This window comes from Bacillus rossius, chromosome 11, assembly GCF_032445375.1.
Source record: "Bacillus rossius redtenbacheri isolate Brsri chromosome 11, Brsri_v3, whole genome shotgun sequence".
Classification (NCBI taxonomy): domain Eukaryota; kingdom Metazoa; phylum Arthropoda; class Insecta; order Phasmatodea; family Bacillidae; genus Bacillus; species Bacillus rossius.
Window position 1 is genome coordinate 6,697,790 of NC_086338.1, and position 18,878 is coordinate 6,716,667.

Sequence of the window (18,878 nt, forward strand, 5' to 3'; positions counted from 1 at the left end):
GCAACAGAACACAAGCCTGTAGATCAAAGAATATGGACAAACTGCACTTCTTTTCCGTGAGTGATGAACGTCTTCAGTGGCTTACACAAACATTCCTGCCTTATGTAGCTGATATTCAACAACTTGGTCGAAACCGAAACGAAACCTTCAGCTCAGAGACCTATGAAGCACTTGTAATCACTACAAAATCAACAGTTGCCTGCATAACATATTTGCTGGACAATGGTTTTCACTATGTCTTAACTAGAAACTTTTCGAGTGACGACATTGAATTGTTATTCAGTCATCTAAGGCAACTTGGAGGTTTTAATGATGCTATGGATGCTCGGTCATGTTTGCATGCAATACAAACAACCGTACGCACTGGTATTATACGAGCATCAATGTATGCAACTGTGGAGAGTGATTCAAGCTTTTCATCTTCAAAACAATGCCATGCAAAGCCCAACTCTTCCCAGTCGACTGATGTTCTACCAAATTCTGTGCTGGAAATCCTGAATCGTCCATTGATACCCAATCTTAATTATTAGCGAGTAAAGTTGTTTTTCATTTTTACATTTGGCGAAATTTTCTTTGCAGCCTGTCCAGCAACAATGAAAACTGCATCAGTTGCTTTTGTTTGTAGCTATCTCGTAAGAGTTGCCGAGGAGAACACCAACTGCATTCACTGCATGGACTTACTAGCCACAGTATCCAGTAATTCACCGTTAAATATGCTAATCCATAATCAAGACAAAGGTGGCTTGAGATATGCTAAGGCTTCGTTTGTTTCTCTTGTGATGATCATTGTGGAATTTTGTGTAAGTGCATTAAAATTTTTGCCGAGCAAAGGTGTACGAGAATCGCTCACACAATATTGTAAGACAAGATTTATTGACACTCTTAAGTGTTCGAAATGTGACAATAAGAAACTGTGCTTGTTGTTGTTGACGAAGCTGCTAAATCCATTGTTGAGCAACATTGCGATGAGATGTACAGACAAATACTATCGCGCGAAACAGTTCAACAGTAAACCTTTATGCAGAAAGTTACTGAAACTGTGAATAGTATAGGTAACTACATTTCTCGGGTCTGTGAATATTTTTTGTCGGGTAATTGTTGTAATGTTTTAAACTGCAAGAAGGAATTTTCATGGTATTCGTCACATCAACAAGAAAAAAATTGGTGAGTAGAATTTGTAATTCATTATTATGATGCTTATTTTATTATATATTTTATATGTAAATGTAAAAGTACATACACATTTTTTTAAAGTGTAAACATCAACTAATTCCCGCGTTAGTTTATTTTTTATGTTAAAATTTACAAATTTTGAATATAACTCCCATATACGACAGCGTAAAACTACAGCGTAAAACCCTGCCATCTTGCGGCGATTTTGGAACTACAGTTGTATCGACACTTTTACATGCGAAAACCGCAGCGATGCGAAGGCCTTCCCAATAGTGATGGGCAGAACGGTTCTTTTGGCCGAATCGGTTCTTTTGGATCAGTTCCGTGAAATGATTCTTTCAGAACGATTCGTTCATCTCGGTCAATTCGTTCTTTTCTGTGTATGGGATCTGGCTCTTTTATCAGGTGTCGTAACTCGTTCATCCTTTAGAGTATTAGGTACGTGTTTTTGTATTTGAATTTGTGTCGTCGCCTGGCCGACTAGCCCCTGAATGGTAGTATTTAGCCGGCTACTCAGTGTTCGGTAGAGAGGGTTCGGGCCGCGTGGCCAAGGGACTAAGTCACCAGGATAGTCATTAATACACTCAAAGACGGTTTCCAGGTTCTTTATATACGAAAACAAACCCTTTACAAGGGGCTACCGCGTTCCCGCCTGTGACCGATCCTGTAGGGCAGAGCCCGGTTCCGCGCACTGCTGCTGTAAGAAAAAAATACGTGATGTCCCGTTCGTGATGAGCAAGACCCGAAAATTACCGTGCAAACGAAAGCGAAAATCCAGCCCGCAAAAGAACTCCGCGACTCGTAAACTGCCGGAGAAAAAACACGCACGCGAAAGCAGTGCCTGACTGCACGCCGCGACTGAATGACACGATGACACACCTAACTGACCACACGACTGTGACAGAGGAATCACTTCCTCTCGGCACTGCATTAACTGCAGCGAGACACCGCGCCCGTTCTCACCGCCTCGGAGAGCTCTCGTAGACACATCTCTCGCCTCCTGCGTCCCGCTGCCGACTGACTCCCCTCCCCGCCTCGCGCGACCCAGCGCTCGCGTCCCACCCCTCCTCGCGAGCCCGCGGAACACGCTGATTGGTCACAGGCGGAAGCCGCGGCCTAGGCGCCCGGTGAACAATTAAAAACATTCAAAATACAAAACCCTTCAATATAAAATTAATTAAAAATAAAATATAAGCAAAAATTATGTACAAAAACGTAAAACAAAAATATATTTACAATAAAAAAAATATGTCATACCCTGTAAAGAAACACAAGTTCACACGTCACCGTCACTTGCGTCGCACCACACACTCAAGAGATGGCGCTGGCGAGGCATAACGGCCTGGAGGAGCCGGGGAGACACTTGGGTCGACTTCAAATGCCCCCCCTCCGACGAGGCCGTTATGTCTGGCAGCGCCACTCATTTACCCGCATGGACGTGATGCATTGGGTCGCTGTACTGGAACACTGACCTGGCGTGTCCGGCGTCGTCGTGGTGTCCGCGCTGACCATACCTGCTGCCATGGGGGCGGCCGAGGAGGGCGGCGGCGGCGGTGTGGCGGCACCTTCCGCGGCAGGTGTCGGCGCGCCCCAGGTGGCTCGCGTGGCGGGCGGCGTTGTGCCCCAGGTGGTGCGCGTGGCAGGTGCCGGTGTGCCCCAGGTGGTGCGCGTGGCAGGTGGCGGTGGTATGTCGGCACCTTCTGCATCAGGCGGCGGCATGCCCCAGGTGGTGCGCGTGGCGGGCCGCGGCGGTGTGGCAGTGCCTTCAGCGGCACGTGTGATGGGTGTAGGTGGCGCCGGGTTGACTGTGAATGGCTCGACAGGTGGCTGATTCCCTTGAGAGTGTTGCAAAATCGTCGTTTTGCGATGCCGTTCCGTGCCAGCAGCTTTCTCAGCACCCGTGGGCGGCGCCGTCGGGGTAGTTCCTCCAGGTGATCTTGTGTTGTTTTGTCCTCTGGTGGACGTGGCAGCACGGCCGGTTCGCACCGCGTCAGCCCACTGTGAGTCTTCACGGCAGTTGGGGGCGTCGGCGTCGGTGGTGGTGTGATGACCACGCCATGGTATGGCGTTGACTCGGCAGTCTCGCAGTGTGTTGTCTCGCTGACGATGTTGCCCGACGTCGCACTAGCAATCCACTGGTCAGCTGGGGGCGGCGACGTCGGAGGCGGCGTCTGGAGTGGTAGCGTCGGTTGCGGCGGCGTCTGTTGCGGCAGCGTCTGGTGTGGTTGCGTCAGTTGCGGCGGCATCTGGTGTGGTTGCATCAGTTGCGGTGGCGTCTGGTGTGGTTGCGTCAGTTGCGGCGACGGCGTCTGGTGTGGTTGCATCAGTTGCGGTGGCGTCTGGTGTGGTGGCGTCTGTTGCGGCGGCGTCTGGTGTGTTGGCTGTTGCGGCAGCGTCTGGTGTGGTGGCAGCGGCGTCTGTTGTGGCGGCGGCGACTGTTGCGGCGGCATCTGGAGTGGTGGCGTCGGCGGCGTCAGTTGCGGCGGCGTCTGGTGCGGTTGCGGCGTCTGTTGAACTGTAGTCTCACGCAATGGCCACGTGTCGGCGTCCGCACAGTACAACTTCATTCGGCACGGTTCACATGTAAAGCCAAACATCCACGCCTCTTCACGAGCGGTCGGATGTAGACATTCCTCGTGCCTCAGATTCCCACACTCCTCGCAGAACCACCCATCAGATGTCCCGCCGGGGCATGAAGGCGCGCAGCATTTCGTCACGCCGTACATCCGGTATTCGAAACAAAATCCACATTCATAATTGGTAAAGTGCTCGCAACTCTCGCCTGACTCTGGAAAGTCTGCGTCGGCCCACGACTCATATGCTTCCTGGTAGTCGTTCATGATTGTCACGACGTGTAGCCTCTGTGTCGTAGTCGCGATCGCTCAATCTCAGTCACGTCTCGGGGCGTCTCGCTCAGTCGCCAGCAGGTTCCCGTTCCACTCTCGACTCGTGCACGTCTTGTCTCGTTATCCACACCACTCGCCCTGCTCGTAGTTATCTGCCATTATCCGTTACTCGTCTTCCCGGCGTATTTAATCTCCGCCTTATCTCTTATCCTCCCGCGACTTTATCTCCCCCAGGTCGGCGATCTCTTCCCGTCGCGAGATACCTGATCCGCGCGGCCAGCGATAAGCCGCGCTGCTCCGCCGCGCAAAATGCGATACCGGCGTGAGACGCCCCGCGTTATCTCGCTCCCGTGCCGCTGTGTCGCGCCCGTTTCCTGCGCAGCTGCTCCCACGTCTCACGACTGTCTCCGCGTCTCGTTTCGCCCCGCACACAATGTCCGAAAAAAACTATGTCCAATGTCCCGCGCACTACGACTTTTGCCACTGTTCAATGTTCCGCATGCGTATTCAACCTAGACAAAGTTCGAAAACGTATTATGGCTAGGCCACACTAGTTAGGGCGCCACATGTCGTCGCCTGGCCGACTAGCCCCTGAATGGTAGTATTTAGCCGGCTACTCAGTGTTCGGTAGAGAGGGTTCGGGCCGCGTGGCCAAGGGACTAAGTCACCAGGATAGTCATTAATACACTCAAAGACGGTTTCCAGGTTCTTTATATACGAAAACAAACCCTTTACAAGGGGCTACCGCGTTCCCGCCTGTGACCGATCCTGTGACCCGGTTCCGCGCACTGCTGCTGTATGAAAAAAATACGTGATGTCCCGTTCGTGATGAGCAAGACCCGAAAATTACCGTGCAAACGAAAGCGAAAATCCAGCCCGCAAAAGAACTCCGCGACTCGTAAACTGCCGGAGAAAAAACACGCACGCGAAAGCAGTGCCTGACTGCACGCCGCGACTGAATGACACGATGACACACCTAACTGACCACACGACTGTGACAGAGGAATCGCTTCCTCTCGGCACTGCATTAACTGCAGCGAGACACCGCGCCCGTTCTCACCGCCTCGGAGAGCTCTCGTAGCCACATCTGTCGCCTCCTGCGTCCCGCTGCCGACTGACTCCCCTCCCCGCCTCGCGCGACCCAGCGCTCGTGTCCCACCCCTCCTCGCGAGCCCGCAGAACACGCTGATTGGTCACAGGCGGAAGCCGCGGCCTAGGCGCCCGGTGAACAATTAAAAACATTCAAAATACAAAACCCTTCAATATAAAATTAATTAAAAATAAAATATAAGCAAAAATTATGTACAAAAACGTAAAACAAAAATATATTTACAATAAAAAAAATATGTCATACCCTGTAAAGAAACACAAGTTCACACGTCATCGTCACTTGCGTCGCACCACACACTCAAGAGATGGCGCTGGCGAGGCATAACGGCCTGGAGGAGCCGGGGAGACACTTGGGTCGACGTCATTTTAACATTGCTTTCCGTAGCCAGTGAAACACAGTTGCGTATATGAAACAAGATTATTTATATATTATTACTTTTTAAGTTACAAATATTAATATATAGGCTATTTACACTCTAGTGACAGTAAAGTGTTTACATGTAGACCAACACATTTAGAGAAGAAAAGACAAAAATTTAATACTACTACTGCGATTCAGTATGAATAGAAACAAATGAAGTACATTAATTAACCCAAAAATGGTAAGTGTGAACATTTGTAGTTACTTTCCCTGTTATTTTTAATTCATACAGTTTTTTTAAGTTTTTTATTTCCAAATTTGTGAATGTGAAAAAGCAATTTTAAACCACTACTTAGGGCGGTATTCCAAGACGTTTGAGTAAGGTAGCGAATATGCACTGCCTTGTTGGGCAACTGCCGTACCCTAACTCTCGGGTCATATTCCAAAACGTGTCCTAACTGAACCCCTGTAAGGTATCAGATCGGCAGCCGTTTTAATAAACGAGGACTTGTGCGAGGCTATTAACAGTTGTACTTCGTGAAATCCATCGTAATTTTAGCTTATTTTTTAAAACTATGGAATTATAATGTGAAATAAAATATTTAATTTTGGTTGTACAAGAATAAACAATGAATTTTTGGCCGTATTTATGTTTGCTGTTTTTTAAGATATTAGGGGGGGGGGAATTGTAATTGTAAAAGTTCCGTTAAAGTTCATTAAAAAGGAAAAAAATGTATATAGTTATGGATTAAATCGGCAACAGATAGGACACCAAAAATCAGTGCCCTAAAAATAAGGGACTGGCCGTGTCCTATCGTGCACTTGGAATATGGTTAGGGTACAGGTATTGCATATTCAACACCTAAACCCTTATTTTTGTGTCTTGGAATACGGCCCTTTAAGTTGACATTTTCAGGTAGGTATAGATACTTTTCATGTTACCCTATTTTATTTGATCAGTTATCATTTGCTCTTGTGAACATGCGCACGTTGTGATTACTAATTCTTCAGACTCCTGACGTCATGAATCATTTTACGAACGAATCAGACCGGGCGCGTGGCCGGTTCTCCCATCTCGTTCTCTCGTTCTCTCGTTCTCTCCGCGTTTTCGTTCTTCCGAATCTTTCAAGGTACCGGCTCTCAAAGAGCCGGTTCTTTACATCGCGAACGAATCGCAAGATTTCGTTCTCTCAAAGATTTGTTCTTTTTGAACGAATCGTTCACGAACGACCCATCACTACTTCCCTCTAGTGATGGGCAGAACGGTTCTTTTGACCGAGTCGGTTCTTTTGGATCAGTTCCGTGGAATGATTCGTTCAGAACGATTCGGTCATCTCGGTCAATTCGTTCTTTTCTGTGTATGGGATCTGGCTCTTTTATCAGGTGTCGTAACTCGTTCATCCTTTAGAGTATTATGTACGTGTTTTTGTATTTGAATTTGAACATTGCTTTCCGTAGCCAGTGAATCACAGTTGCGTATATGAAACAAGATTATTTATATTTTATTACTTTTTAAGTTACAAATATTGATATATAAGCTATTTACACTTTAGTGACAGTAAAGTGTTTACATGTAGACCAACACATTTACAGAAAAAAAATAAATATAGTTTAAAAAACTAAAGAAACATGCTTTTAAAGATTATCAAACTAAAAAGTAAAAAATAATTTTAAAATTAAATTTATGACAATAGTATATAAGCAATACTAGTATAAATGAGAAAAAAGCTTGAGGCGCTTTGTGCCATATTTTTTGAATATTAAGCGCCCCATGCTTTTTTCTCATTTATACTAGTATTGCTTATATACTATTGTCATAAATTTAATTTTAAAATTATTTTTTACTTTTTAGTTTGATAATCTTTAAAAGCATGTTTCTTTAGTTTTTTAAACTATATTTATTTTTAACTTTTTAGTTTGATATTCTTTAAAAGCATGTTTTTTAGTTTTTTAAACTATATTTATTTTTAACTTTTTAGTTAGATATTCTTTAAAAGAATGTTTTTTTAGTTTTTTAAACTATATTTATGTATAATTATCATAGGGAAATGAGTTACCGACACTACCTATTACCATCTGAGATAACTATTTGGAGTTGCAACGTCACAAAGAAATGGTAAAGTCTCTACGAATCATTTGCAGTTAGATGTATGGATATAATATTAGAATTTACCGGGGGAAAAAAACATTTTTTTTCGGCGTGGCCGGGAGTAGAACCCACGATCTTTGAATCCGAAAGCTGACGTCACAGAAGTCACGCGCCTTAGACCGCTCGGCTAACGAACATAATGAAATGGGTGGGACATTTTACTGTGATGAGTCACTCACTCTTAGTCGAAAGAGTTACAGACGGACAGACGGAGTTACAGACGGACAGACAAACATACAGGTAAAGCTAATATAAAGCATGTAAAAAGACAAAAATTTAATACTACTACTGCGATTCAGTATGAAGAGAAACAAATGAAGTACATTAATTAACCCAAAAATGGTAAGTGTGAACATTTGTAGTTACTTTCCCTGTTATTTTTAATTCATATGGTTTTTTTTTGTTTTTTTTTTTCCTCCTAATTTGTGTATGTGAATGTGAAAAAGCAATTTTAAACCACTACTTAACAGTTGACATTTTCAGGTAAAGATACTTTTCATGTTACCCTATTTTATTTGATCAGTTATCGTTTGCTCATGTGAACATGCGCACGCTGTGATTACTAATTCTTCAGACTCCTGACGTCATGCATCATTTCACGAACGAATCAGACCGGGCGCGTGGCCGGTTCTCTCATCTCGTTCTCTCGTTCTCTCGTTCTCTCCGCGTTTTCGTTCTTCCGAATCTTTCAAGGTACCGGCTCTCAAAGAGCCGGATCTTTACATCGCGAACGAATTGCATGATTTCGTTCTCTCAAAGATTCGTTCTTTTTGAACGAATCGTTAACGAACGACCCATCACTACTTCCCTCCCTTGTTTATGCTTTACTCTATGGGCAACGTCACAACTTGCCGGCTCGCCGCCTCCTTCCAGCCATTATATAAACAATATCGCTTACGTATGACGTCGAATTGTGGTTGCGTACATTATGTTTATTTTGTGTTGTGGTCACATCCTAGCAGCAATATATTTCGTTCTTCCATACATACATGTAAAGTATGTGATTTTCGAAACGTAAACAGTGGCAGGCTACCGCTAAGGTTGGTTAGTTTTAGTTCTGACAATGGCGATGCCGGTGAACTCAAGATGAAACCAAGTTTGTTACCGTACATTACTTAAAATTTCGCGTGTATACAGAAAACTAAACGAAATCGTATTGCTTCGCGATTATCAATGAAATTCGCGTTATCGCGATCGCGAAAATTTTAGTTGTCTAACAATAAGTGATTACTGTAAGTAATTGAATTTGATCTTTTTGCAGATAAGTGTAAATAAATCTGATAGTAAGGTGTTAAAAAATCAATACAGGTGAAATTAAAGTAGTTTAAAAATGATAAAACATTTTTGAGTAATATAAGTAAAAAATCGATTTAATTTTCATAGTAAAAAACAGTCCATTTGTTAACACACGTTGTACTGTATAAGACAACGTCAGATTAATAATATTATTGCTCCTCCATTTTAAAGTTCAGTTCCCCATGGAAATCATTGAGATCAACACTAATATTTGGGCTAGTCGTGAGGGACTAGTAAAAGTCATGTCAGAACCTAGGGATACGATGAACATGTTTTTTAAATCCTTCAATTTGGCCTCTGAAATTGGTTTTCCCTTGGCCCACAAAGGCATGAGCTGTCAACATAATATTCATTACCCTGCTTGTATCACTATTTCATCTTGGACTTTATTTCATCTAGTTTGTGCTCGGGACCATCAAAAGCACAGCACACAAGGAGTAACATAGGATCTTTCTAATTTAAAACCAGCTTACTTCTTTGCTCTCAATGGTTTTTTTTCCGGTTAGTTATGAGTTTTTCAACCAACTTAACCAGTAGACATGAAATCTTTATTTTCCATTCTTCTGTGAGGTTTCTTTTTTTGGTTTGCATTTTTCATTACTGAAGAATAATCCTCTGGGCTGTACAAGTGTTGTCATCTTAACAAATTTTCTATCCACCCAAAATCATCGTTGTTTGGAAGGAAGCTGTGTCATGGAATGGGAAATTTATGTGTGATTTTCTACAAAGATGGATGATCATCAGGGATTGATTTTTACATTAGCTCAATCTTTATATTTAGATTTTGTCACCCATACGAGTCAGGCAAGAACTGACTTCCTGTGCTCGACCTGCTTTCCCTGCAACACAGGTGTATTCTTTTTTCTGTATTTCCAGAACGTGGGTAAATATGTAGAGTCGCGGTATATGCGAAAAAAAATTCTAAAAATCCGAAAATACTTTTATTCTATGCTCTTTCACTTCCTCTTTTCAATAAACCCGGCGGAGATAAGAAATTCCAAATACTTTAGGAGATATCGAATTTTTATTTTCCATCACAATACCGACCATTGTTGCTTGTTTACGTTTATGATTTTTTTATTTTCGCGACGTAGGTAGAACGACTACATCATTTTCTACTAATGGCAAAGGAATTGTACCCGCCTCTAACGTATGTGAGTTTTTAACGTTTCAAATTTTAATGTTTTATTTGTTGTGCAAGTAATAAGTAAAAAAAAAATTACGTGAGTTCCTACTGTTCATCCTTTGTCCCGGTTTGTTAGGTCAGGTCAGCTACATTATAAATACTTTAAAACTTAACAACCATTAAAATTAATTTATATTATTTTTAATGTCTGCTTAGTTTGAAAGTATTAATAATGTAACTGACCTGATCTAATCGACCATTTTAATTAATTAGGCATTCACGAACGGTAAATCAAGACGCACATAAAGTTCTGCCATTCCCGATTAAACCCGAACCATTTACCTTCGGCCAACCTCGGGTTTATTTATTAATATTTATATTTCTCTGTTTATTTTAATGTAGCTATACTAACCTAACTAACCGTCCATAGTGTTTTAAAGTGTTTTAATGTAGATAACATAACATAACTATAATAAAAGTATTTTCAGATTTTAATAGATACTCCTAAACAAGCAACAATGAAGTCGTTCACCTACGTCGCGGAAAAAAAAATCATACTCGTCTCGTAAACAAGAAACAATGGTGGCCGCCTGAATTCACAGGTATTGTGATGAAAATTTAAAAATTCGATATCTCCTAAAGTATTTGGAATTTATCTCCGCCGGTTTTAATGTAAAGAGCAAGTGAAAGAGCATATAATAAAAGTAATTTCAGATTTTTAGAATTATTTTTCGCAAATACCGCTACTCTACATGTTCAAAATTTATAAATTCCATATCTCCTAAAGGGTCATTCCATGTGAAATGACCCTAAATAGAATATTTTTTTCTTTTTTTTTTAAATTTAAATTCTATATAAATTCAATAACAGTATTCCAAAGATTATGTGAAAAGTAAAATGTAATGCTAAATTTGAAAACTGATGGCAATGGTCTATTTACAAAGTTTTGGCAGTTAACTGAATTTGTTACTCTGACAATAACCCAGAAGTTGGTTACACTGAAAATTTCACTCTTAACAAACAGCTGATAGGTGGCAATTGGAATGGTTTCTCCAGGCCTAGAAGAATATTTCCACAGTATATAAAAGTTGATTGCAGGTAAATATATACATTTTATTCACATTTAAAAAGTTACTTGTACCACGTCACACCCGTAACACTGTTTAGTACTTAAAGTTTGAAACAAATGAAACTAAAAGTAATAGGGAACTGAAAATTTATATGCACTAGCTCAGTCATATAACCTACAAATTTCAATCACATTTTTTTTTAGTAATACTGCTAATAAGAGCTGAAAATACTGTTACGGGTGTGACAATGCATTAATAATCAATGTGTACATAGCATATCAGACATGTTTGGTTTAGATACACTGCACATTTCTTAGAATTTTTTTGGGTGTTTCTTAATACTCTTAGAGTACCTACCCATAAGTTCATAATTTTCTTGATACATGTGTACCTACTCATCTATACATTGGTAGTGCTAACTTAACCTATAATTAACATAACCTTGCTAATTTTTTCCATTAAATTAATAAGTTATTACATTTAAATTATTTATTACTATTTAATAATGATATGGTAAGTTTAAAGTGCTTATGGCAGTGATCATGTACAGTAATATACTATAAGATAATGACTGATTGTCAATACTGGAAAATGTTACTAAGACAGCTTATTTTTTCCTTTGTTATAGCCTATATAGTACGACTAGATGTCTTCTACTGAGAGGGTAAAAAAGTATCGGCAAAAGTTACACCAGAATAAAGAAGAACATGAAAAACATTTGGAGAAGGAAAGGGAAAGAGACAGAAAAAGACGCGACAAAGCAAGAGAAATGTGTCAGATAAGCAAAAAAGCATTAAAACGTAAAAGGCTGAACGATGCACAGACAAAGAAAACACAGAGAGAAAATAAAGAAGAGAGGAGCAGCAACAATTTCAACAGGACTGACACCTGATAAAGAGTCATATTCTTGTATCCGTTCTTTTGGAAGAGCTGTTAATAAAGTAAGAAAGCACCTTCCGTCTAGTCCAAGGAAGAAAAGTGCAGTGGTTAAGAAACTTTTGTTAGAGGTACTACCTGAGGTAGCTAAAAAAGTTGCTAATATTTCTAAAACAGGAAAACATTTACACAAAGAAACAGAAGAAAAAGTACTGGAGTTTTATGTAAGAGATGATGTTAGTTGTCAAAAACCTGGTCAAAAGGATGTTGTTATCATTAAAAATCTTCAAACAGGTGAAAAAGAATATTTTCAAAAGAGAATTATGATTACAACAATAGGAGAGGCATACGAGCTGTTTATTTCTGAATATCCAAATCTAGAAATCAAGAAGTCCAAATTTTTTTTCCTTGCGACCCCCATATGTTCTGCCAGTAGCAGAAACACCACATAATGTGTGTGGCTGCAAATACCATTGCAATATGCAGTTATTAATTGATGCTGTGAGCAAAGCTGTTACGTTCCCTTGTCAAATGGATGATCTTCTAGTTACTGCAGTATGTGATGAAGACAATTACCCTTGCATGGCTAATTTTTGTGACCAGTGTAGACACTTTCCTATAATTGGGCTCATTGATAAAGACAACATGGACATAGATGTCAAGTGGCAACAATGTAAAGAAGTCAACCTCATAGAGCATACAGGAAAAATACACAACTGCATACAAGAAATTCAGAATCAATTTCCACAATTTAAACTGCACTGTTACATTAAAAGAAAGCAAGCAAAGCATTTTGAAGCTACAAAATTAAAAGTTACAACAAATACTGCTGTTCTTCAAATAGACTTCGCAGAAAACTATACAGCAGGGTTTCAATATGAAATTCAAAGTGCACACTGGCACAAACAACAAGTATCACATTGGCACAAACAACAAGTATCACATTGGCACAAACAACAAGTATCACTTTTCACTGCAGTTGCTTGGGTTGGTGTCTGCAGACGTTGTTTTGTAATAGTCAGTGATGACTTGAACCACAACAAATACAGTGTCTGGGTTTTCTTAAATAAATTGATCAAAGTCTTGAAAGAAGAATTTCCCAGCCTTGCACGGGTTCATATATTTTCGGATGGAAGTGCAGCTCAATTTAAGAACCGTTACATAATTCTGTCTTTGACATATTTTCAGCAAGATTTTGGTACTGATTGCACTTGGAACTTCTTTGCTACATCTCATGGCAAAGGGTCTGTAGACGGTGTAGGAGGGACAGTGAAACGTACAGTTTGGCGTTTAGTCAAGTCACGTCAGTGTGTTGTACAGTGTGCAGAAGACTTTTTTGACTGTGCTAGGAATGCCTTAAAGGGGATAACAATCCTCTTCACATCTGCCATTAAGATTATTTCAATGTATGAAACTGTGTCCTCAAGATGGGTTAATGTTGATCCGGTTCCAAGGCTCCAAAAACTTCACAGCTTCCAGCCTGTGACTGAAGGCGTTGTTAGAGTTGCTATAACATCTTATGGTGAAAACAGTTTGGTTGTAAACTTGAAAAATGCATATAATGAGTGTGAAGTTAGTGATGCTCCACAACCAGGCCCATCTGCATCAGTCAGCATAGAGGGCACAGACAGTATTGAAGTTGGCGACTTTGTATTTGTGCAACTTAATGTAATGGGTCTTGGGACCAAAACCACTAGCCGGAAAGACTATTTTGCTGAAGTGCTTAGTATTGACATTGAAACTAACCAAGTAGTTTTAAAATACATGCATCCAAGTGGGAAGATGTGGATCTGGCCAAAAGAAAATGACATTTCAACTGAGGACATTTCTGTTATTGTGAATAAATGTGAACCTCCCAAACTTGTCAATAACCGTGGACAGTTTACATTTAAATAATTTCTTTTTAGTCAAAATGAAGTTTAAAGGATGGTTAAAGTAGGTTTTTTTGATTTTAAATAAATAAATAATTTTTAAGAATTGATTTTACAAATCTATCATCATTAAAATGTTTTGTCACACCTGTAACGTCACACCCGCAACATGTAGAAAATTTTTTAAAAATTATAAAAAAATAGTTGTGCTTGTTTAAAATTCATTTTCAGATAATTTTAATCATCAGAATACACTTAAGTTTTTTTTAAGAATTTAAATTATTTTTTCCAAAATTTTATTAACAGACATTTCCAGTCAAAAACACCGTTGTTCATAAAGAGAGGTATTTTTTGTCACACCCGTAACAATTTTAATTTTAGCACCACGGTACCTTAATAAAGAGTTTAGATATATTTTAAGCATTTGGTTTGTGAACTAATCATTTAGAGAAGAGTACATCCACTTTAAAAAATTATGCTTACTTAAAATTTTTCTGGACATACTGTTTTGCATTGCAGAATCTACCAATTTTGTCACACCCGTAACAATGGAATGACCCTAAAGTATTTGGAATTTCTTATCTCCGCCGGTTGATTTGAAAAGAGGAAGTGAAAGAGCATAGAATAAAAGTATTTTCGGATTTTTAGCATTTTTTTCCGCATATACCGTTACCCTACATATTTACCGCAAAGTTTTTCCAAATCAAAAGTTAAGCATTCTACCTTCTCAGAAGTGGATGCTTCTGCCATGTTCCCTTTTAATCTTGCAGTTACATCCTCGCACACATACAAGTGCTTATCGTGTTCTTGTATAGCATTCTTTTCCTTAAGATTATCAAGACCAACGGTAAATATGTAGTTGAGCGGGATTTGCGAAAAAAAATGTTAAAAATCCGAAAATACCTTTATTATATGCTCTTCAATGTCCTCTTTTCATTAAAAGCGGCGGAGGTAAGAAATTCCAAATACTTTAGGAGATATCAAATTTTTTATCATCATATGTAGTTCAGCGGTATTTGCGAAAAAAAATGTTAAAAATCCGAAAATACCTTTATTATATGCTCTTCAACTTCCTCTTTTCATTATAAGCGGCGGAGATAAGAAATTCCAAATACTTTAGGAGATATCGAATTTTTAAATTTCATCATAATACCAGTGCATTCATGTGGCGTGGTACCTACATTGTTACTTGTTTACGAATATCTATTTTTTTTTTATTGGATAATATGTCAGGTGATTGTTCGTGATAGGCCAGAATTCAAATGAACCAATACGTGATTATTTAGTTAATTTATTGTTTAAAACGGTGTTTAATTACCGCCTCCAACTTAAGTGAGTTTTTAACGTTTCTAATTTTAAAGTCTTATTTGTTATTTGGTTTATATTGTTGTGGAAGTAATAAGTAACAAAAAAATTTTACGTGAGTTGTTACTGTTCATCCTTTGTCCCGGTTTGTTAGGTCAGGTCAGTTACATTATAAATACTTTAAAACTAAAGAACCATTGAAATTAATTCATATTATTTTTAATGTACGCTTAGTTTCAAAGTATTTATAACGTAACTGACCTGACCTAATCGACCATTTTCATTAGTAAGGCATTCACAAACGCATGGCAATATAAAAATGGTATCGGTCGAACGATTACACAGGTCTTGTATAGCAAAATAAGAACTGCAATATCTCCTAAAGTATTTGGAATTTCTTATCTCCGCCGCTTTTAATAAAAAGAGGAATATGAAGAGCATATAATAAAGATATTTTCAGGCTTTTAACATTTTTTTTCGCAAATACCGCTGAACTACAATGTTGAAATTTAAAAATTCAATATCTCCTAAAGTATTTGGAATTTCTTATCTCCGCCACTTTTAATGAAAAGAGGAAGGTAAAGAGCATATAATAAAAGTATTTTTGGATTTTTAACATTTTTTTTCGCAAATCCCACTCAACTACATATTTACCAGACCAACTTGTTTTGTTGTGTACATGTCACACTTGTTACATGTATCTTTTTTAATGGTTTGAATTTCAAATTGTAATTGGTATAAATATTATTTTGAATGTGGCTAGAAAAAACAACTACGTCTGATGGTTTTTCATTTACATGCAACTCATACATTTTGGATATGGTCATACCTGGGGGCAATAACAATTATTTAGTTTGTGAACGACAGTAATGTGAAATACATTTGGGGATACTGTCAATACATTGTGTTCTGTTCCTCTTTGTTTTGTTTAATAATAATTCACTCAACACATTGTACTTATTGTCTTTATTCACTACATCTTATTACATATTACTTGATCCTCTCACTCCATTTCCATTGTGACCTCTGCCCATTACTGACAACCTTCCCTTCGTCATTTCCCACCTTAATACCAACCTCAACCTCTGAACTCCACAATTCCCTCACTCATATACATATCATACATCTCCCTTCTTTACCCCTTCCAGTTGTCCAACTTCTTTTATATGACCACTACATTCTCGCGTACACTCAGACAACCACCATCTTATGTTGCAATGCTACACTCACCACAAGGATTTGTACACTTTCCACAATCTAAGGCACATCAGCTTATTCAAATATTAAGTTTCTGTGACAGTACAAATTGTCTACCAGTCCTCGTCCTTTTCCCCTCAGTGAGACCGACACCCCTCAGCTCACCCCTGTCCACACTTTCCGCTTCATTTAGTGTAGGAGGTCAGCAGTCTTAATGGCCTCTCTGTGTGACTCCTCTGCTTCTGTCTCGGTGAAACCCTTGAAGCTTTTCAAACAGCTGGCGTTTCTTCTGCACTCCTGGTGTGTTACCTCATCCCTCACTCTATAGGACCTTGGAGTATTGTACGTTCCCATGACCACTGTCTTGTTCCAGCACTGCAGTTTTTGATCTCTTAATAGCACTGCCTCTCCTTGGTGAAATTCTTTTTCCTTTCCAGCTGACCTATCATATTTCAGTTTGCTTTTATTCTCGCCTGAATTAAGTCTTGACGTACATCCTTAACTGTTGGCAGCAGCAGCTCTTGTTTAAGGGGTAGTCGGGTCCTAACTTGTCTGTTCATTATTAAGGGAGACTGGGGAGGGTTGATACAGTTTTTAGAAATTAATTTTTATATTTTTAATAACTAAATTTTAATGCTTTATATATATGTAAACTGGGTTATAAACTTTAAGCAACTGAGACTCTGTAACTTAGAGACCTAAAAAAATATTTTTAATGTTATTTTATTGATTATTATGGAGGGTGTAATTTGTATCAAACCTCCCCATGCTAGGGAGACTTGAGACAGCCTTGGGGAGCATTGATACACATGTTGGTCTGAGGGTTGATACAGGCCTAAGTTATTGTTAACATTTTATTCATAATACTTATATATATATAATTAAACAAGCTATAACAATTTTACAGTAAAATTACTCAAATTTTTAATTTTAAAATTGTGTATGGAATATTTGTGCAACCACCACTTGAGAGAAGGTATCAATAAGAATATATCAACCTAAAAAAAAATTCTTTTAAATCTGCACAGTGCTACTCAACAATAATTCCATGAATCCCTTCATTAAACTCAAAGCACGTTATCCTGTCATTTTTAATATGAAACTGTGGTGCCATTAATCGTTTTTCCACCTGATCTTCATCAATCACGCTTACATCTTCCCTTTCTGGCCACTTAAACTTACTGTCCTGAATGTGCCGTGCAAATCTCACTTTCCACTCATCATTAGACACTTTTTCTTCAACACAACCTACAAACCTGCAAACAGACTTTTTCTGGCGATAAGTAACTAAAATCCAATCTCCTTTATCAATAGGGTGCACAAAATCATCCCCATTAGATGACTCAATTTCAACATCCAAAAATGAACTGTTCAATTGAAGTATTTCTTCATCTTACGCATCATCAATACAACAAACTTTCTCCTTTGTAGAATGCTGAACTGGCTTTATTTGTCTACTAAACAAGTTAGATCTTGGTTTTTTAATTTGGGATGTGACTTTGCTTGTGCGTCTTCTGAATTCCTCTTCCAATTTGTTTTTGATTGGCGTGTCAGTTAGTATAAGAGATCTTTTTCGTTTTCTGCCTCCTTTCCTTCTGCATTTTCTTGGTCCAGCTTTTGGATAGGGGGCAATTTGTTCTGGTGATACAATAGTTTGTGATTTTTCAGCTGTAACTTCAACTAGCATGTCAGTAGTGAAATTAGGCCTACTTATGTTTAAAGATCCGTTATTCGAAGTTCCTGGTTGAAACTCTACATATCCAGAACTACCTCCTTGAAAGATTGACTGTTTGGGTGCAGGTTCTTCTACAGGCAAGGTAGGATTAGGTCTGTCAGTTACTGAAGCTCTTAGAAAATCATCATCAGTGAATATGTTTTTATCAAATGGATGTATTCCAGTCACTCTGAAACCTGACACAATATTTTGAGGAGTGAAAGCCTGAGGAAATGCTTTTCCGATAACTTCACCTACGTTATAAACAGTCATAGGTGTACCTGAATGATGGATCATCCACTGCTGTGCCGCTTTATTGTAAGCATTTTGGAAAGGAAAATAAACAGAGACATCTAGAGGTTGCAGTTTATGGCTACAGTGGGGAGGAAACGTTAGTAGAATAATTCCATTGTGTTTAGCAAGCTGTAGCGATTCTAAAGAAATGTGGGACTCGTGGTTATCCATGAGCAATAAAACTTTATGCTCTAAGGAACATTTAACATGCTTGATGAAATGGTTTAAAAACTGCACAAAGTTTTCTTTAGTCATCCACCCAGAATGTTTTTGATGCCCAACGCCCACCGTACCTGGAGATGCACCGACGTACATTAATTATTTTATGTTTACTCTCGGAAAAACCAAGAATGGTGGTATAAAGTTGCCTATTGCATTTATTGAATTACATACTGTAACCAAAGTGCCTCGTTCTTGGGATGTTGCTTGACCCACCTGTTTGACTCCACGTTCAGCAATTACCTTAGTAGGTTTGTGGGTAGTGGTAACA

General features: G+C 39.3%; 2 protein-coding genes across 2 annotated transcripts; one reads left to right on the top strand and one right to left on the bottom strand.

Moving 5' to 3' along the window:
* Positions 1-3,312: 3,312 nt before the first annotated feature.
* LOC134536542 (testis-specific gene A8 protein-like) lies at positions 3,313-4,013 on the bottom strand. Its single transcript, XM_063376275.1, has 2 exons — positions 3,956-4,013; positions 3,313-3,662 (listed from the first exon to the last, which is right to left on the bottom strand). The coding sequence occupies exons 1-2, from the start codon at positions 4,011-4,013 to the stop codon at positions 3,313-3,315; spliced, it is 408 nt and encodes a 135-aa protein (XP_063232345.1).
* A 4,471-nt stretch (positions 4,014-8,484) lies between these two features.
* LOC134536608 (uncharacterized) lies at positions 8,485-18,391 on the top strand. The gene is made up of 2 exons (XM_063376400.1): positions 8,485-11,159; positions 11,760-18,391. Exon 2 carries the CDS (start codon positions 12,488-12,490, stop codon positions 13,901-13,903), a length of 1,416 nt encoding a protein of 471 aa, XP_063232470.1. The 5' UTR covers positions 8,485-11,159; positions 11,760-12,487; the 3' UTR covers positions 13,904-18,391.
* The last annotated feature ends 487 nt before the right edge of the window (positions 18,392-18,878 follow it).

Coding starts and splice junctions, on each gene's coding strand:
- LOC134536542 (XM_063376275.1), bottom strand. CDS start 4,013: ATGAACGACTACCAGGAAGCATATGAGTCGTGGGCCGACGCAGACTTT. Junction 3,663..3,955: donor CGCAGACTTTCCAGAGTCAG/GCGAGAGTTGCG, acceptor CAACCGCACCAG/ACGCCGCCGCAACTGACGCC.
- LOC134536608 (XM_063376400.1), top strand. CDS start 12,488: ATGCAGTTATTAATTGATGCTGTGAGCAAAGCTGTTACGTTCCCTTGT.